At 41.6% G+C, this 21794-nt stretch overlaps 1 protein-coding gene across 1 annotated transcript in view; it reads left to right on the forward strand.

The window, feature by feature from the left end:
• The window catches only part of EML6 (EMAP like 6), a 288683-nt gene that overhangs the window by 130819 nt on the left and 136070 nt on the right, over nt 1–21794 (forward strand). The window contains exons 7-9 of the mRNA XM_055540113.1: nt 17423–17624; nt 20310–20447; nt 21506–21762. Coding sequence (XP_055396088.1) covers nt 17423–17624; nt 20310–20447; nt 21506–21762 — 597 coding nt within the window. The remainder of the gene's footprint in view (nt 1–17422; nt 17625–20309; nt 20448–21505; nt 21763–21794) is intronic.

The raw sequence follows: 21794 nt of genomic DNA on the forward strand, positions 1-21794 counted from the left end.
GCTCTTCGCATCATGTGGCCAAAATATTGGAGTTTCAGCTTCGGCATCGATCCTTCCAATGAATATTCAGGACTGATTTCCTTTAGGATTGACTGGTTTGATCCACAGTCCAAGGGACTCTCAAGAGTCTTCTCCAACACCATAGTTCGAAGGCATCAATTCTTTGGTGTTCTGCCTTCTTTATGGTCCAGCTCACACAACCATATGTGACCACTGGGAAGACCATAGCCTTGACTATACAGACCTTTGTCAGCAAAGTGATGTTTCTGCTTTTCAGCACATAGGTTTGTTATAGCTTTCCTGCCAAGAGGCAGTCGTCTGCTGATATTATGTCCACACTCACCATCCGTAGTGAATTTAGAGCCCAAGAAGAGGAAATCTGTCACTACTTCCACCTTTTCCCCTTCTATTTGCCATGAAGTAATGGGGCTTGATGCCATTATCTTAGTTATTTTTAATATTTAATTTTAAGCTGGTTTTTTCACTTTCCTCCTTCACTCTCATCAAGAGGTTTTTTGCTTTCTGCCATTGGCGTGATATCATCCACATATCTGAAGTTGTTGATGTTTCTTCTGCTTATCTCAATTCTAGCTTATAACTCATCCAGCCTAGCATTTCTCATGATGTGCTCATAGTATAAGTTAAACAAACGGGGTGACAACAGACAGCCCTGTCGTACTGCTTTCTCAATCCTAAACCAGTCAGTTGTTCCATGCTGTGCTGTGCTGTGCTTAGTTGCTGAGTCATGTCCGACTTTTTGTGACCCCATGGACTGCAGCCCACCAGGCTCCTCTATCCATGGGGATTCTGCAGGCAAGAATACTGGAATGGGTTGCCATGCCCTCCTCCAGGGGATCTTCCCAACCCAGGGATCGAACCCAGGTCTACCCCATTGCAGGTGGATTCTTTACCCTCTGAGCTGCTAGGGAAGCCCCAGTTGTTCATACAAAGTTTGACTTGCTTCTTGACCCACATACAGGTTTCTCAGGAAACAAGTAAGGTGGTCTGGTATTTCTATCTCTTTAAGAGCTTTCCACACTTTGTCATGATCCACACAATGGCTTTAGTGTAGTCAATGAAACGGAGGTAGATGTTTTTCTGGAATCTCCTTGCTTTCTCTATGATGCAGTGAATGTTGGCAATTTGACCTCTGGTTCCTCTGCCTTTTCTAAACTCAGACTGGATGTCTGGAAGTTCTTGGTTCGCATAATGCTGAAGCCTGCGCTGCTACTGCTGCTAAGTCGCTTCAGTCGTGTCTGACTCTGTGCGATCCCAGAGACAGCAGCCCACCAGGCTCCCTCATCCCTGGGATTCTCCAGGCAAGAACACTGGAGTGGGTTGCCATTTCCTTCTCCAATGCATGAAAGTGAAAAGTGAAAGTGAAGTCGCTCAGGTTGTCTACTTGAAAGTTACACAGTCGTGTCCAACTCCTAGCGACCCCATGGACTGCAGTCCACCAGGCTCCTCCATCCATTGGATTTTCCAGGCAAGAGTACTGGAGTGGGGTGCCATTGCCCTCTCCATGCTGAAGCCTAGGATGCAGTATTTTGAGCATGACATTGCTAGCATGGGAGATGAGTGCAATTGCCTGATGGTTTGAACATTCTTTTCTACTGCCCTTCTTGGGAATTGGGATGAGGATTGACCTTTTCCAGTCCTATGGCCTTTGGGATATATATCCAGAAGTGAACTATTGGATCATATAGTATTTCTATTTTTTATCTTTTTGTGAAAAATTTTTATATGGCTTTTCATAATAGCTGTGCCAGTTTTACATTCCTACCAGCAGTGCATAAGGATTTCAATGTCTCCACACCCTCACCAATACTTTCTTTATGGTTTTGGATAATAGCCATTCTCATATGTATGAAGTGGTGTCTCCTTGTGGTTTTTATTTGCATTTCCCTAATGACTTCTAATGCTGAGCATCTTTCATAAGCTTGTTGGCCATTGTGTGTTATCTTTGAAGAAATTTCTATTCAAGTCCTTTGACCATTTTAAAATCAAGTTGTTTATTTTGTTGCCAAGCTATAAGAGTTCTTTATATATCTTAGATATTAATCCCTTATCAGATATATGACTTGTAAATAATATCTCCCATTTCATATGTTGCCTTCTCACTCCGTTGATTATGTCCTGTGATACACAAAAACTTTTTATTTTGATGTAACCCAATATATCTGTGCTTTTGGTGTATTGCCAAATTCAATTTTATGAAGATTTCTTATAAATGTTTTAGGGTATTGGCTCTTATATTTAGGTCTTTGATCCATTTTTGAGGTAATTTTTGCATATAGTATAAAGTAAGGGTCCAATATCCTTTCTTTTTCCAAAATATTTTTTATAACTAATTTGGCAGCAAAACTTGACTCACACTTAGATGAAGCTGTTTGTTGTCTTCATATGTGTAAATATTCATGTGCTTTACTACAGAAATATTTGATTTCAAGATGCTGCCCCAGACTCCAGTGGGTCTATTACATGAGCAAAATCCAGAATTTTCAGATTTCCAAAATGTGCCTGTCTCCAAAAATTTCAAATGTGTGGGATGGTGGACCTCCAATATAGTTTTCAGTGATTATCAAGTTCTGGAGTTTTCATGCTGGGAGAGACAGTGCCACACAATGTCAGCATGTGAAACTCTCACCTTATGTTGAGTAGGATGAGGCTCAAGCCCACTGGTATCAGGCTAATCACAGGCTTAGCAGCAGCAGCAGTAGGGCTGTAACTCAAGTCTCACACCAAACTCAACAAAAGTTCACTTTGAGTCTGATCATTTTTAAAACAAATTTGTGATCTGGGTAACATAATGAAGCTTAAGTGACTTATAGTGGTAGCAAGAAAAACCAAAAATAAGTATTAATGCATGGCAATCAAAATGAATCACATCTATGGTAATAAAATACTTGGAGTTAATGGTTATAAATGAGTATGTCTAAAGGAGTACAGTAATTATTCACACAGTATAAGATGCATCATTCATTTATCCAGTCATTAAGCATTTATTAGACATCTACTAAGTGTCAGATACATGCCTAGAACTGGTTAGGCTCTTCTAAAAAGTCTGCCTTGGGCATTTTATTGGAGTTTTTGGTGTGTTTATTTTAACTCTCAACACATATTAATTGAATTGTTGCTGTGTCTAATGAACTCCGAGTCTGGCGATGTCTTGCGTTAGGTCAAGCAGCATTCCCTCAGCCTTGAGCAAGAGAAGGAGCCTGAAGTCTCGAGGATCCGAGACGCCCCTTCCCTTCTCATTGTCTCTGCTGCTCACGCCATCTTGCACGCAGGCTATTGCAGTTGCTTTGTAACTTGTGTTCCTGCTTCAGCCATTATTCTTAGAACAGCAGCTGGAGGGAATTGTTCAACATTTACATGAGCCAGATCACATTTCCTCAAAACCCTGCCGCAATTCCCATTTTCCTCAGAAAAAGAATCCACATCCCTAGGATGGCCTACCAACCCATCCCCCTCCCATTCCTCTCCCTCTGCTCTGCCTTCTTCTCAGGCTGCTCCTGTTACTAACCCCGTCTCTATGCTCCCAGGCTGCTCCCTCTGCCTGTGGCACTCTCCCTAGGAATCTGCATGATCACCACCCTTCTTAAAGCCTCACTCAACTGAAGCTGCCCTGATGCCCTTATTTAAAATCACTAGTACAGCCACTATGGAGAACAGTGTGGAGATTCCTTAAAAAACTGGAAATAGAACTGCCTTATGACCCAGCAATCCCACTGCTGGGCATACACACTGAGGAAACCAGAATTGAAAGAGACACGTGTACCCCAATGTTCATCGCAGCACTGTTTATAATAGGACATGGAAGCAACCTAGATGTCTATCCGCAGATGAATGGATAAGAAAGCTGTGGTACATATACACAATGGAGTATTACTCAGGCATTAAAAAGAATACAGTTGAATCGGTTCTAATTAGGTGGATGAAACTGGAGCCTATTATACAGAGTGAAGTAAGCCAGAAAGAAAAACACCAATACAGTATACTAACGCATATATGTGGAATTTAGAAAGATGGTAAAGATAACCCTGTATGCGAGACAGCAAAAGAGACACAGATGTATAGAACAGTCTTTTGGACTCTGTGGGAGAGGGCGAGGGTGGGATGATTTGGGAGAATGGCATTGAAACATGTATAATCCATGAAATGAATCACCAGTCCAGGTTCGATGCATGATACTGGATGCTTGGGGCTGGTGCACTGGGACGACCCAGAGGGATGGTATGGGGAGGGAGGTGGGAGAGGGGTTCAGGATGGAGAACACGTGTACACCCGTGGCAGATTCATGTTGATGTATGGCAAAACCAATACAATATTGTAAAGTAATTAACCTCCAATTAAAATAAATTAATTTATATTAAAGAAATAAAACCAAAACCAACTAAAAAAAATAAATAAAAATAAAATAAAATCACAAGCCACTCTACCTCCAGGACCCCGGCACTCCTGATCCTGTCCTCCTACATCTTCTTTTCACCTTGTAACAAGCCATATAACTTACCTATTTGTTATGTGTATGGCTGTTTGTTTCTACAAGGGCAGGAGCCTCTTTGTTCACTGATGCCTCCCAAGCTCTGAGAACAGTGCCTGGCCCAGGCCGGTACCCTGAAAACAGACAAATAAATGAAGAGTATGTTATGGGCCTGGAGCACAGAATGACAGGTGACGAGGCTGCAGAGGGAGGAACAGATAACTGCTGTGTTCAAGCTTGGCCCCCACAGACCAGCAGTAGGAGGTCATAGAAAGGCTTAAGGGAGTGAGTGTCATGGTCAGGGCTACACCTGCTCTGGAGCAGGAGGTGGGGCAGGATTAGAGGTGGGAGCCTAGGTAACTCTTCCACACGACCTATTCTCAATACCATTCTTCTTCTTCAGAGTACTTTGAGAATCATTCAGTCCAGTGGTTCTCAACCATGGTGTTTTTATCTCCCGGAAGACATTTGGCTTGTCTGGAGACATTTTTGGTTGTCACCTGGGAGGGTGCTACTGGCATTCCCGAATACAGGACACTGGTAAACATCCTACAATGACCACTAGTGATGATAGACGCCTCGACTAAGAATTTTTCGGCCCCAGATGTTAACAGTGGCATGACTGAGAAACCCTGGTATAGAAGGTTCAAAGGACCGATTCTCAGATCTGAGAACAGCCTTGTTGATGTTAGAGACAAAGCAGGTATCTTCTGGGATTCTCCTGATCCCTTGGGTGCTTGATTGCACACTTCCACTGCCATCAACTCCATCACCTCTCTCCTGCCTGCTCGCCTTTATTCTTTGGGGTGTGCCTGTTACGTCACTGTTGTTCTGAGGAAGCGGAGGCCCTGGAGAAGAGCGTGTGAGAGCTGAGGGTGGTTAGGTGTGCCACCACGGGCACATATGCTGTTGTTTGTTCAGACTCCAGATGGAATGAGGTGTCAGACAAACAAAGGCTGACTGTCTGGTTCGTTCTGGTAGTAATTCCCCTCTAAACACTCCAAGTGAGCCAGGCTCCTTGAAAAACCAGCCTGGGTATTCCTTCCCTGGAGTGGAGGCAGCTTAACAAGTGTTTCTGTCTTCTGGGGTTCCATTAGGCTGTGTGATCCTTCAGAATTCCTGAGGCTGTGGGATTTGGGATCCTGTGAAGTGGATTTTGAAATAGCCAAGGATTTGGTAAAGAATATCTGCTGGAAGTTCTCAGACAGAGAGCCCTTGTAAACAGGAGCAGCAGGCTGTGGACACTTCATGTCACAGACTCATGGTGCTTTGTGGGTTTTTTTAACTTTTTATTTTGTATTGAGGTACAGCTGATTAACAATGTTTTGATAGTTTCAGGTGAACAGTGAAGGAACTCAGTCATTCATATCCATGTATCCATTCTCCCCCATCCCTCCTCCCATCCAGGCTGCCACTTAACATTGAGCAGAGTTCCATGTGCTATACTGTAGGTCCTTGTTGGTTATCCATTTAAAATATAGCAGTGTGTACATGTCTATATCAAACTCCCTAACTGTCCCTTCCTCTCAGCAAGCATAAGTTTGTTCTCTACGTCTGTGAGCCTCTTTCTGTTTTGTAAGTAACTTCATTTGTATCATTTTCTTTTGAGATTCCACATATATGTCATACTATATTTATCCTTCTCCATCTGACTCACTTCACTCAGTATGACAATCTCTAGGTCTATATGTTGCTGCAAATGGATTTATTTCATTCTTTTTAATGGCTGAGTAATATTCCATTGTATAAATGTACCACATCTTTCTTCTTTATCTATTCTTCTGTCGATGGACAGTTATGTTGCTTCCGTGTCTTGATTATTGTAAACAGTGCTACAATGAACATTAGAGTGCATGTATCCTTTCAGATCATGTTTTTCTCCAGATATATGCCCAGGGGTGGGATTGCAGGGTAATATGGTAGCTATATTTTTAGCTTTTTAAGGAATTTCCATACTGTTCTCCATAGTGACCATACCAATTTACATTCCCACAAACAGTGTAGGAGGGTTCCCTTCTCTCCACACCCTCTCCTGTATTTATTGTTTGTGGATTTTTTGATAACCAATCTGGATTGTGTGAGGTGATATCTCGTAGTTTTGATTTGTAGTTTTTTCATAACTAGTGAGGTTGAACATCTTTTCATGTGCCTCTTGGCAATCTGTATGTCTTTTTGGAGAAATGTCTGTTTTGGTCTTCTGCCTGTTTGTCAATTTGTTTATTTTGATGCTTTTAAGTGTTATGAGCTGTTTGTAAACTTTGGAGACTTATCCCTTGTCAGTCACATCATTTGCAAATATTTTCTCCCAGTCTATGGTTTGTCTTTTTGTTTTATTGTTTCCTTTGTTATTTAAAAGCTGAATTTAAATAGGTCCCATTTCTGTGTTTTTGTTTTTATTTCCATTATTCTGGGAGATGGATCAAAAAAGACATTGCTGCGATTTACGTTGGTATTCTGCATGGTGCTTTGTTTTAAACACACTGCATGTAGCATCCCATTTTTCCTCCAATAGCCCTGGAGGGGTCTCCTGGCAGGGCTGGCTCCTGGAGCATGAGATCTGCCTCGTTGCACAGGGCTCCATGCTCTGAAAAGTCCTACACTCGGTTTAGTGGTTGCTGTCACCATCTTGAAATTCTTCGTTATATTTAAGAATTTAAGTGTTAGTCACTCATTCATGTCTGACTCTTTTGCGACCCCAGGGACTGTAGCTCACCAGGCTCCTCTGTCCATGGGCTATTCCAGGCAAGAATACTGAAGTGGGTAGCCATTCCCTTCTCCAGGGGATCTTCCCTGGGGATCAAACCCACATCTCTCCTGCCTCCTGCATTGGCAGGCAGGCTCTTTACCACTAGTGCCACCTGGGAATGTGTATGGAAAAAACCTGAAACAGCCAAAGTAATTTTAAGAAAGAAAGAGCTGGAGGAATCAGGCTCTCTGACTTTAGACTCTACTACAAAGCTACAGTAATCAAAACAGCATGGTATTGGCACAAAAACAGAAACATACCTCAATGGAAAAGGACAGAAAGCCCAGCAATAAACCCACACACCAATAATCAAGCTCCATCTTCCCTTGAGTATAATAATCTGTCTCCTGCTCACCCTTATATTGCCTTTTACCTGGGGCACTCCTTAGTATTGCACCTTTTACAAGTAGAAGGCCATCACCCTGTCTTGTTTGACCTTTGGTACCATGTCCTGAGGGTGCATCTACCGAGAAGGGAAATACCCTTTAGGAGAAGGGAGTTTACCCCAGATTTGCATGGCCTGCAGCCTCATCTTCTCTCCATCACCTGCTCATTCTGGAACTTGGGGCAAATATTGCAAACTTTCTGTGCTATGGTTTCCTCGTGTATTCAACAGATATTTACTGTCCCCACCTAGGGCCCAGTGCTGTCCAAGAGCCGCCTCTTGAATTGCCGTAAGCCTTTTCAGGCACATGTGCAAAGCTCTGGGTGCAGGGCTGGGAGTGTCTGGGAGAACCATTCCTGCCCATTTATAAGACTGGCTTGTTTGACTCAGAAAAGATTTCTCAAAGTTGCACTTATTTTTGGCCAACTTCTCATCAGGCCTTCTGCTTTCTAATCTACTACGGTAGTTTTCCAATATCTGGCTGAAGAACCACTGTATTAGAATTGGCCCAGAAATCTGAATTTTCAACAGTCTGGCTAAAGGCTGAGAACACACACTAGCTGGGAACAGCTTGGTAGTGACTGGTTCTTAACAAGTGGTTCTCAGCCCTGGGGAGCTAAAAATAAGTATGCCCTGATCCACTCCAGACCAAATGAGAGAAATTTCTGGGTAGGATAGAGGCATCCATGTTTAAAACATTTTCCATGTAGGTTCTGATGAACAGCAAGGTTTGGAGCAACTGTTCTTGGTTTTTACCATATATCAGGCCTCAATGCACCAGGTTTAAGAGCACTGATAAGTACCACCCCTTCATGGATTGCAGCCTTCTCATGGTGAAGAGGCTTGCATAACTCAGTGGAGCTAGTAACCATTCCATGCATGGCCACCAAAGATGGACAGGTCTTAGTAAAGAGTTCTGACACACCATGGTCCATTGGAGGAGGAAACGGCAACCCATTTCAGTATTCTTGCCACGAGAATGAACAGCATGAAAAGGCAAAACGATATGATACCAGAAGATGAACCCTCTAGGTAGGAAGGTGTCCAATATGCTACTGGGATGAGATGGTTAGATAGCATCATCGAATCCGTGGACATGAATTTGAGCAAACTCCAGGAGATAGTGGAGGACAGAGGAGCCTGGCGTGCTGCAGTCCATGGGGTCACAAAGGGTCGGACACAACTTAGTGACTGAACAACAACAATAAGGACCAACTCCTTTCCTCTCCCCACTGCCAGTCTTCCCTTCTTGGGCCAAATAATTGAGGGGAAAAGCACTTTATTCCCCAAATAGTTTTCTTTGTGTGTCAGATACAGCCATTCCTTCTGAGAGTCAGCAGGGCTAACATATCAAAATGATAACAAACAACATAACAAATATGTTATAACACAGGGTTGTAACTAACAGACTCAGGAAGGACACAGCAGCAACTTCACAGCTCCTGGTGCTGACCCCGGCCTGGGGACAGAATCTGACCACACGCATAGGAAGCTGTTCTCCATGTGAATCTAATAAAAACCTGCTGGTTGAAATCACAACAACAATAACATACTTATTGATACTGAGTGCCAGACATTGGGTCAAGTGTTTGACTATATGCTTGCCCTGAATCTTCATAACAGTGCTGTGATGTGTGAGTGCTAATATTATCTCCAGTTTACAGGTGGGGCAACCAAAGATTTGAAAGATTAAACACTTGCCTTGTCACAGATCTGGGCTATAAATCCAGTCCGTGTACTTAACTGTTCAATGAACTAGTGAAAAATAAGCCATGTCCTTTAGGTCTGTGTTGATATTCATGATACTCATGGATTACATCTCCCCATGCCCGGGTTTCAGGACCGTCACAGAGAGGATTGAAAGTGGACTGTTTTCCGCTTCCTGGTCTGAATATAAAATCTGGGCAAAGAGCTGGTGTGAATTCGATCTTCTCCTTAGAGTTTTTCTGTTGAAGTGGGTGGTTGCTCTATACTGCCATCTGCTGGCTGTCTGAACCAAGTACAGGCCAGAGCCCCGTATTTCTCATAGTGGAGCTAGTGGCAGAGGAGGTCACTGATTTCAAAATGTGCACCCCTCACCAAAACGCCTTCCTCTGAAACATACACTTTTTCATAAGAAAAGAGAATTTCTATGGTTTAAAATAATTAGGATGGTTTTCCCTGGCTCTCTTTTCAATCTTGGTGAATTTCTGACCGTATTCCAAATAATGCCTAATATTTGTCTGACTCCCAGAGCAGAAGATAGGGAAAGACAGCTTAATTCCTTCCCAGGGCAGTGGTCACCTCGGCCAGCCTAGCTTGGAAATTGTGCTTAGGTTATTGTTCTCTGCATTTGTGTCAGAGAAGCTAAAACTAAGCCTGGATGGATGGGAGAAGGGACCTACATATCAGAACCTTGTTAGGAACCTGCCTCTCCACAGTGTGCCCATTAAAGCCAGTCTGACCTGCACAACAGCAGTTAGGTTCAGAAATGAAGAAAACAGGGCGCTATTAGGAAACTTGAAGACAGCTCTCTACCCACTGAGGTGTCCTTAGGAAGCAACTCCCATTTTAAATAGTTCCCTTGGAAGTGAGAGCGGCTTAGCATCTTGTCTGTCTCTGTATGTAGACCCCTGGGATCGACTTGTCTGATGTGACAGAATTGAGTTTGTCGGTTTGAAGAACTGAGTTTTTGTGGAGAGCCTGAGTTGGTCTCTAGAGAAAATGTTCACAGCTCACTAGATTCATGTTGTAAACAATGAAAATGAAATGACTCCTCCCCTGGTTCTCTCTGCTTCTCCCCTGCCCCTACTTATAGTCCGGAACAATCCATATCAGTTTAACTTCATTGCTTTTGCTGCATGTGAAAGCTCCTTCCTTATGCTAGTTGGTTCAGTGGAAGCCTTTTGTCAAATGAAATCTGCTATAAAACACAGCCTGTGAGTTACTAAGGGAAAAGCAGGGGTGGGATCCTTAGACTCTACCTCTCGTCTCTCATTTCCCTGTGGTTTCCTTGCCAGGTCCCTTGAGGCTCTTCTAAGGATCCAAGAGCTCCCTGGGCAGAGTCTGAATATACAGCTGGGTGCTGCATAGCTTGACTGCCTCGTCAGTCTAGTCTGGGGTGGAAGGTTCTTCTTTGTTCTAAACCTCTTAAAGACAAAGCAAATATTTTTTAAATGTTAACGTATCAATTCCATGTGATAGGTTATTTGTTATAGTATTCTTGAACATTCTGAATGTGTTCCCCAAACAGGAAGTTAAAAAATAGTGGGGGTGGTGGCAGAAAAATGTTTGTACACTGATGGTTCTTTGGGAGAAATTTTGTGTTCAAACCATTTAGTTCAAGGCCATGGGGAGAACTCACCTGTTCATGCTTGTGGTGGAGCTGTGGGCGCCATGTCCGCTTGGAAAGGTAAGTCTTTAGGACAGTCAGTGGAATCATAAAGGGATTCTGGTTTGAATATTTCTGTAACAGTTAAAATACATAACCTATTGCTGAGATATATATGTGTATATATATATAATGTGTGTGTGTGTGTATGTAACATTTTTATTGAGATACAATTGAATTATAACCTTAGTTTCAGGTATATAAAATGTTTATATATAAACATTGAGGTTTATGTGAGATAAAGGTCACATAAACCTCAAGTTTAGTTAACATCACTACACATATTTATAAATTTTTTTCTTGTGATGAAAATGTTTAAAATCTATTCTCTTAGCTACTTTTAAATACACATTACAGTATTACTAAATGTACATGTACGTAATGCTGTACATCACACCCCCAGGACTTACCTACTTTATAACTGGAAGTCTGTGCCTTTTGATTCAGTTCAGTTCAGTTCAGTTCAGTTGCTCAGTTGTGTCCGACTCTTTGCGACCCCATGAATCGCAGCACGCCAGGCCTCCCTGTCCATCACCAACTCCCGGAGTTCACTGAGACTCACGTCCATTTAGTCAGTGATGCTATCCAGCCATCTCATCCTCCTGCCACCAATCCCTCCCAGCATCAGAGTCTTTTCCAATGAGTCAACTCTTCGCATGAGGTAGCCAAAGTACTGGAGTTTCAGCTTTAGCATCATTCCTTCCAAAGAAATCCCAGGGCTGATCTCCTTCAGAATGGAATGGTTGGATCTCCTTGCAGTCCAAGGGGACTCTCAAGAGTCTTCTCCAACACCACAGTTCAAAAGCATCAATTCTTCGGCGCTCAGCTTTCTTCACAGTCCAACTCTCACATCCATACATGACCACAGGAAAAACCATAGCCTTGACTAGACGGACCTTTGTTGGCAAAGTAATGTCTCTGCTTTTGAATATGCTATCTAGGTTGGTCATAACTTTCCTTCCAAGGAGTAAGTGTCTTTTAATTTCATGGCTGCAGTCACCGTCTGCAGTGATTTTAGAGCCCCCAAAAATAAAGTCTGACACTGTTTCCACTGTTTGCCCATCTATTTCCCATGAAGTGAGGGGACCAGATGCCCTGATCTTCGTTTTCTGAATGTTGAGTTTTAAGCCAACTTTTTCACTCTACTCTTTCACCTTCATCAAGAGGCTTTTTAGTTCTTCTTCACTTTCTGCCATAAGGGTGGTGTCATATGCATATCTGAGGTTATTGATATTTCTCCTGGCAATCTTGATTCCAGCTTGTGCTTCCTACAGCCCAGCGTTTCTCATGATGTACTCTGCATATAAGTTAAATAAGCAGGGTGACAATATACAGCCTTGACGTACTCCTTTTCCTATTTGGAACCAGTCTGTTGTTCCATGTCCAGTTCTAACTGTTGCTTCCTGACCTGCATACAGATTTCTCAAGAGGCAGGTCAGGTGGTCTGGTATTCCCATCTCTTTCAGAATTTTCCACAATTTATTGTGATCCACACAGTCAAAGGCTTTGGCATAGTCAATAAAGCAGAAATAGATGTTTTTCTGGAACTCTCTTGCTTTTTCCATGATCCAGCGGATGTTGGCAATTTAATCTCTGGTTCCTCTGCCTTTTCTAAAACCAGCTTGAACATCAGGAAGTTCACAGTTCACGTATTACTGAAGCCTGGCTTGGAGAATTTTGAGCATTACTTTACTAGCGTGTGAGAGGAGTGCAATTGTGTGGTAGTTTGAGCATTCTTTGGCATTGCCTTTCTTTGGGATTGGAATGAAAACTGACCTTTTCTAGTCCTGTGGCCATGCTGAGTTTTCCAAATTTGCTGGCATATTGAGTGCAGCACTTTCACAGCATCATCTTTCAGGATTTGAAATAGCTCAACTGGAATTCCATCACCTCCACTAGCTTTGTTCGTAGTGATGCTTTCTAAGGCCCACTTGACTTCGTATTCCAGGATATCTGGCTCTAGGTGAGGGATCACAGCATCGTGATTATCTGGGTCATGAAAATCTTTTTTGTATAGTTCTCTTGTGTATTCTTGCCACCTCTTCTTAATATCTTCTGCTTCTGTTAGGTCCATACCATTTCTGTCCTTTATTGAGCCCATCTTTGCATGAAATGTTCCCTTGGTATCTCTAATTTTCTTGAAGAGATCTCTAGTCTTTCCCATTTTGTTGTTTTCCTCTATTTCTTTGCATTGATCCTTTTGATTACCTTCACTCATTTTGCCTACTGTCCACTTCAGTCTCTGGCAATCACCAATCTGTTCTGTGTATCTGTGAGATTTGGGGGTTTTGTTATTTCTTTTTTAGGTTCCACATATATTCCCATAATATTTATCTTTCTCTATCTGACGTATTTCACATATCATTATGCCCTCGGAAGTCACCCAGGTTGTCCCAAATGGCAAGAATTTTGTGTGTGTGGCTGAATAATACTCTATTTTCTGTGTGTATATTACATTTTATCGGTCGGCTGGTGAAGAATTAGGTTGTTTCCATGCTGTGGCTGTGGTGAGTCATGTTGCAATGAACATGCGTGTACAGATACGTTTTACAGTTAGTGGTTTTGTTCCCTTCAGATAACATTCAGAAGTGAAATTGCTGGATCCTCTGGTAGTTCTATTTTTAATTTTTGAGGCATCTCCATGCTGTTACCCACAGTGGCTGTGCCAGTTTACATTCCCATAGTACACAAGGGCCACCTTTTTTCCCCACTCTTGCCAGCATTTGTTATTTCTCATCTTTAGGAAAAAAAACAGCCATCATAATAAGTGTTAGATGATATCTCATTGTGGTTTTGAGTTGCATTTCTCTGACTAGGGATGTGGAATACCTTTTCGAGTACCTGTTATCTGCATATCTTCTTTGGAAAACTGTCTATTCAGGTCCATTTTTTAATCAGATTGGGGTTTTTGCTATTGAGTTGTATGAGTTCTTTATATATTTTGAATATTAGCTCCTTATCAGATGTATGATTTGCAAGTATTTTCTCCCATTGGGTAGGTTGCCTGGCCATTTTGTTGATTGTTTCCTTTGCTGTGAGCAAGCTTTCTTAGTTGATGTGTTCCCACTTGTTTATTTTTACTTTTGTTGCCTTTCCTTTTGGTGTCAGAGCCACAAAGTCATCACCAAGACTGATGTCAAGGAGCTTACTGCCTATGTTTTCTTCTAGGAGTTTTAGGGTTTCAGGTCTTAGGTTCAAGTCTTTAATCCATTTAGAGTTTATTTTTGTATGTTTTTTTTACACGTGGCTGTCTAGTTTTTCCAACACCATTTGTGGAAGAGATTGTCCTTTCCCTGTTGTGTATTCTTGTCTATATTATTTTAATTGATTTTGGCGTGTAGATACCTGCTTACAAATGTCTGGCTCCTCCTTAGAATGCAAACTCCATAAGGGCATGAGCCTGGCTTGTTCACTGTTCAAGCTTTAGTCTTGGGCATGTAATAGGTGCTCAATAAATATTTTTGTATGTAAACTAATGACTATATCCCTCCTCTGAAATGTTCTCATTGAGGATGGGAAGGTTGTCTTTTATTTCTTGGTATCTCCAAAGACTCAAGAAATGTTTATGATTTTAATATCTTATTCCTTTAACAATTCTTACTGAGTATCTACCACTATACTAGGTGTGGAGGACACAAAGGTATATAAAACTGAGAAAACTCTTGTCTTCACAGATATTAGTAAGGGGGGGCAATAAATATAATAAGTAAACTATCTGATTTTTTTGCTGATGTTAGAATGTAATTAATATCTCTCTTCCTGTTTCTCAAGGACGAAGTCTTATACCTCTCCTGTAATAAAATTATAGATGATGCAAAGCCTGCTAGGGAGATGACAAATTCACCCCCTCCTCCTGGAGGCAATAGGAATATATTAATAAAAGCATGGGGAGGCGATACAGACAAGAAAGGGACAGGAGCAAAAGGATTTTTTTCTCAGCTGAGCCTCCTGCCTATCAGCCTGCCATCTTATCCTGACTGTTTTCCCTACACATCTGTCCTTTCCAACCTTGAAAGCCTGCGTGGTGTTTGCAGTGGAGGATTTTGAGTGATTGACCCTGAAACTAGCCGTTGCCAAGGTATCGCTACTTACTACTCACAGCAGGAATAATAAATCTGCCTGCGTGCTGTCTCCTTCCATTTCAAGATACATAGCAATGAATTCAGAGCAGGGGGTAAAGAGAGTTATCTCATGTAAGGATAACCTTATCCCTTGTATACCTGTGGCGGATTCATTTTGATATTTGGCAAAACTAATACAATTATGTAAAGTTTAAAAATAAAATTAAAAAAAAGTTCTATTTTGTAGATAAATTCATTATCTCATTAGATCCTTTTAAGATCATGATGAGTTAAGATGAGGATTTCAGTTAGGGTGTCCAGACACCACCAACTAACTAACTCTTCTATCGTCCCAGCATTTGTCTTGAAATTTTTTTTAACAGATTGTACTTTTTGGAGCAATTTTAGGTTCACAGCGAAATTGAGTGGAAGGTACAGATACTTCTCATATACTTCTGCTCTCCTACACACGCAGCCTCCCCACCAACATGGCCCACCAGAATGGTGCATTGGTTGCAGTGGATGGACCTACATTGATATATCATCGCCCAAAGCGTATAGTTCACGTTAGGGTTCACTCTTGGTGTTGTATTAATATATTCTTTGAGTTTGGACATGTATAACATGTACCATTATAGATCCTACAGACTTTCACAACCCTAAGAATCCTCTGTGTGTCTGCCTATTCATTCCCCTGTCTTAGACCTTTTCATTCTGTAATAAAGTAATTATAATTTTATTGAATAAAAATTTTTGATAGAATAATTTAATAGGTCTTTCAACATACGAAAGCTGCTTTCTTGGTTAATAAATATTTCAAAAAATGTAAATTTAATTATTTTTAGAGCCTACTTTACTTCCAGAATGGTCCTGATTTGGATGATAAATTACATGGTCTCCATAATTATAGTCTACATTTATGGTCCTCAGAGGGAAGGGGAGTCTCCCTGGGATGTCTGGCCAATCAGTATAGAGCAGGACTGAAGTCCAGGTATTCTGACTTCTGTTAGTTTTTGCAACAAAGACAGCCTACTGGAGAGGCAGCTCAGATCTTAAAGGTTATCACATCCTTAAGTAGTTTGAAGTAGTTGTGAAAGTGGGATGGCTTATGTACTTCTAATTCAGACGTGAGAAAATTCACTGTGTAAGTAAATAAATAATGTACCTTGTAAGGAACAGAACAGACCACAAGAAATCCACGCAATCAAAACTCAGGCAGGCAAGTTGAGATTCTACTTAGAGAGGATGGAATGATATGAGGGGGAAGGTTGGATTTAAAAGGAGTACTGCACTTTTAGAGAAGTTCCCATAAATTGTTAAGTCAGTGAAGAATAACATCTTCAAATGTTTGATGGTATTCTGAGACTGAAATTGGAGTTTCATTTGCATATTTCTGGGACACGGTGCATCTGTTTATCCAGCAGAATGAGACTAGGTTCTGATCAAATACATACTATACTTGCCTAATATGATAATTAACTGTTCTGTAGTATCACCCACGTATAATTATCTTACAATACTAGCATCCTAAAGATTGAAGTGCTTATTAACTTTTCCATAGCAAGTCAGAAGGAAATTATTTTAAAGGAGGTTAAGTTTTCATTAAGACCAATTCCTGCTCTTATATTCACTTTAATGTCATATTTAATATAGACTTTGCTGTATCTTCCCAACCCAGGGATCAAACCCAGGTATCCCGTATTACAGCGGATTCTTTACCAACTGAGCCACAAGGGAAGCCCAAGAATACTGGAGTGGGTAGCCTATTCCTTCTCTAGCGGATCTTCCCGACCCAGTTCTCCAGATCTGCTGGAGAAGGGATAGTCTGGTTGGGAAGATCCACTGGCGAAGGGATAGGCTATCCACTCCAGTGTTCTTGGGCTTCCCTTGTGGCTCAGCTGGTAAAGAATCCTCTTGCAATGCGGCAGACCTGGGTTTGGTCTCTGGGTTGGGAAGATCCCCTGGAGAAGGGAAAGGCTACCCACTCCAGTATTCTGGCCTGGAGAATTCCGTGGACTGTGTAGTCCATGGGGCCGCAGAGAGTCAGACATGACTGAGCACTTTGACTCACTCACTTCACTTGTGCTGTAAAACCACATAGTCAGCCTAAGTCAGACAGGAAAGAGCAATCTTTCCTTTACAAAACAGATTACAAGGGGTGTGGTGGGAGGCCAGCACATGGAAGGCAATGGTCAGTAATGCAGTGTGTGGTAATGAGTAATGAGTGCTGTGTGGGTTGGTTGTCCACCCCCAGGCATTGTTTGGCTATGTTACCTTAGAGGCTCTCCTGCTGACGAGGTTTTAACTTCAGGTGTTTTATTTGTGAATGGTGTGGAAGGATGCTTTTACTTTACTCATGTATTTTCTTTGTCAGGCCTCTCTATCCGGAGTGTGTGCTGGAAAGCAGACCGCCTCCTAGCAGGGACCCAGGACAGCGAGATATTTGAAGTAATCGTGCGAGAACGGGACAAACCGATGCTGATCCTGCAGGGTCACTGTGAGGGGGAGCTCTGGGCTCTGGCCCTGCACCCCAAGAAGCCACTGGCCGTGACAGGCAGTGACGACCGCTCTGTCAGGTGAGGCCCCAGCAGGGTTGCGGTAACCTCACACACCTCCCTGGGATGACAGATTGATTTTAAGAGAAGGATAACCCCCAGTGTAGAACCTCACAGTTTCCAAACAGAATGCTGAGACATTTTGCTTAACAACAGTTGGCTTCTTGATCTCTTTTTGTTGCTATCTTTCTTGGGCCCCATATAAAATCAAGAAAATGTTCTTAGAAGTGAAAATGCACTCCCGCTGGTTAGATTGGCCTCCAGGTCTCTTTCAGTTGAAGATGTGAGCTGAGTTCACTCACCTGTATAAAGTCATATTTCCCCCTCATATCTTCTGTCCTGCTGGGGGCAGCTTAGCAGTTTCACAGCTTACTCACTTTTTATCAGTTTAGTTGGAGATTAGAAATCTCAAATAGAACTGAAGTTCTGATTTTCCAAAGTCGTCTTTAGTATGAGAGTCATTAATTCTTTCTTTGTAAATTCTCATGTGGAATTTTGAGCGATGTCCTCAAATCAAGGGAAAGTGCTGGTTCCTAAGAAAATGTGCCCATTTTATTAGGGTCTCAGGGGTTCTTACTATGGATCACTTGTTGTTTGAGAGCTCGACAGTAATAAAATGAGCAGAATGACTATGCTTCCACTGTTCTTGTGACTGTTGAGAGACTGAACATATGATTTGAAAGTGTGAGATGAAAGCTGTTACACTGAATCCAGCGTTTTTGTATTTACTACTGAACTTTAAATGTGCTCAACAATAAGCAGGCCAGAAAGAGTCCGTGACAGTGAGAGGAAGAGACGATTGATCAATTCATCGATGGATTACTGCTTCTAAGTTTGAATAGCTAAACAGGAGGACTGGACACGAGACCTAAGGTCATTACTCTCCCTCCCCACCCTTATTCTGTATTTTTGTGAATCCAGTCAAGATGCAGTCAGTATACTCATTAGCATAAATCCAAAAATAAATCCATTTTTTAGTTTACACCCAACACTAAAGTCTCATCAATCTAAAAATCAGTGAAAACAATTACAGCTATCTCTACATGTGCTGCTGCTGCTGCTAAGTCGCTTCAGTCGTGTCTGACTCTGTGCGACCCCATAGACGGAAGCCCACCAGGGCCCGCCGTCTCTGGGATTCTCCAGGCAAGAACACTGGAGTGGGTTGCCATTTCCTTCTCCAAGTGCTATAAATGTTTATTTGGCTTCTTACTTGTCTTTACTTACTGCCTTCCTCTCTTCCTTTCCCTTCTGTTACTCTGAGCCAAACCAATGCCACCAAGTTATTCAAACATCCAAGAAACTCAATTCATACCCATCCAGATAGAAAGGATTTCAAGAAAGTTTTTAGCTTTTGTATTTTAACAACTATGTTGAATCTTAGAATTGCAAAGAGCCCTTACTGCCAGAATTTGTATTACTCAGTTTAACCATTAATTTGGCTAAGATATTAAATGGAATTTGACACTCCGAGTATTGAAATTTAGCAAGAGTATAAGTCATAACTCTTTGAGAAAGGTTAGCTTAGTGACTTTAGAAGGATAGTGCAGTTTACTGAGGTGTGGTGGTTTCTTCATGCGAATAGAGCAAAGCTTACATTGCTTAAAATAGTACACGGCTAAAAACAGCATGAAACTATGAATAATGGAAAAGGTATTGAAAGCATACCCTGAGTTTTAAGCTGAATAGCTCAGGCTGCCTCAGGGATAGGCAGACTCCACTGGGCAGCCCTATATGGCAAGACAGGTGCCCCGTCCCTCCTGATGGCAGGATGCACTTAGGAAAACTACACCACATTTGACTTACTCCTGTCTCTTTATCACAAGAGCTTAGATTCTAGCCACCCCCGCCCCCGCCACAGATATTGTTGTTTGCATAATAAGAGAAGACTGTCTTTAAAGTGGTAACAGGAAAAGGTCACATACCACAACTGCAAGTCATGTAGAAACTCTTATTCAAATCCTCAGATATTTAGTTCATGGTCTTTCATTCTGAAGTGCTTGGCTTAGGTGTTCTAAGAGCTGCCCTTACAAATGACTTCTGTTTCTCCAGCAGTCGTCCGCTCATCAGCCAGGGGGCCCGGTGAAGTATTCCCCCTCCCCTGACCAAGAGGGGCCCTGTCAGTAGTGGGGCGCCAGGGATTTTTGAGGAGTTTCGGCATATGACTGTGTACAGCCAACTTGGAATCCTCCTAGGCAGGGGTACCATTTATTCTTCTCCATCTCAGATACTTTTTCTTGCTCAGGAGACCAACAAACATAATATGCGTTTTAGTCTATATTTACATAACACAGTTTCTAGAAGAAAACCCGTATTTAAAAAGCAACTAATAATAACAGCATCTAGTAGTACCTCTTATCCTGTAAGTGTTATTAACACCCATTGGTATAATTCAGGAACAGTTTTTAATCTCCAAAGAGAAAAGTATAATTTTGTATGAAGTAGTATGTAAAATTTCCTTATTTTTCAACCTCAAAATCTTTGAAAATATCTCATGTTTTATTTCTTGCTGGATATCTCAAATGGAGAAAATCACCCAAAGATAGACCAAACACCTTTGCAACTTCCCAGACATGCCGAGAGGGAGGAGACTGGTGTGATGTTACTGCATCCTTTTTTGTTACTATCACCGTGATGAACAGGCCTTTGGCCTTGGGCTGGCTGATGACTATGAGAAAGTGTTTTGTTTTGACTTTGAACTGCACTTAGGCTGTGGAGCCTGGCTGACCATGCCTTGATTGCCCGCTGTAACATGGAGGAAGCAGTTCGCAGCGTTGCTTTCAGCCCTGATGGATCTCAGTTGGCCCTGGGCATGAAGGACGGATCTTTCATTGTTCTCCGAGTCAGGCACGTACTACTGGTATTGAAAATGACATTAGAGATATGCTTCTGTTAAAATTAATTCTCCAGGTCAGAACGTTTGCCAGGACTTTAGGAAAAAATGCGTTTGCTGCTTTGAATAGGTAGATTCGCAATCCCCTATCTGTAATTGCCAGATCCAAACACTGACAATCTTAACTTATTTGGTAACTTATTTGGCAGCACAGCCTGACCCAGTGAACTGATGTGAAATTGTTTACAGTCTGTCAGTCTCCTTTTTTTTTTTAAGTGTAATTTTTTTCTCAATATATATATTTTGTTGAAGTATAGTTGACTTACAGTGTCTCAGGTGCACAGCAAGGTGATTCAGTTATACACATATCTATTAATCTCTTAGTAGGAATAATCACGTATCATGTGATTTGCTGCAAGAATATTAATGTGTTCAAAAGGGGTTGCTGCCCTAGCTCCTACGGGGCTATTGCATAATATATGTGAACCTTTGCAAAATGCAGTGAGTGATCAACTCCCAAACTCGTCTGGTCCTAAGGGTTTTAGGTAAGAGATTATGGGCTTTTAATGAGACGAGAAAAAGGAAGAAAAAGGAAAGCCGCCTCTAATAGCACCAGAGTTTTAGAGGTGAGCTGGAATAAAAGATTTTTCCCCCCATAATCACTAATAAAATGGAACATTTCCTATTTATTAACATCTGATATTATTTATACTATACAAAAATTATGACCCACTCTTGTATTTCCTTCAAATAACCTTGGTTATTCTTTGGGATTACACACTTTGTGATTATAGAAAGGAAACAAAGCTATAAATTAGATACTGTATCTCACATAACAAATTCTACATAGCTTTAAAAATGCTGTTGACATGGTTTATTACACTAAATTCTCATTACCAGCTACACATAACTCATTACCAAATGGGTGAGTAGCCTTTTCTTTCTTTGCTTAGTGATGTATGAGAAGATGGCTAATTACCAAATTTTCAGTGACACACAAACTTTAAAGCATGACTTGAGGTTCCTATCCCTAGATTTGCTATTTATCACTTAGCTTTTTTTTTTCTTTCAGAGATATGACAGAAGTGGTTCATATCAAAGATCGAAAAGAAGTCATTCATGAAATGAAATTTTCTCCAGATGGTTCTTATCTGGCAGTGGGATCCAATGATGGCCCGGTAGACATCTACGCTGTTGCCCAGAGGTATAAGAAAATTGGAGAATGCAACAAGTCTCTCAGTTTCATCACACACATTGACTGGTCTTTGGATAGTAAATACTTGCAAACTAATGATGGTGCTGGAGAACGGCTATTCTACAAAATGCCATGTAAGTCACAAGGGCATTAAATGTATATGCGA

The sequence above is a fragment of the Bubalus kerabau genome, chromosome 11 (assembly GCF_029407905.1).
Source record: "Bubalus kerabau isolate K-KA32 ecotype Philippines breed swamp buffalo chromosome 11, PCC_UOA_SB_1v2, whole genome shotgun sequence".
Taxonomy (NCBI): Eukaryota; Metazoa; Chordata; class Mammalia; order Artiodactyla; family Bovidae; genus Bubalus; species Bubalus kerabau.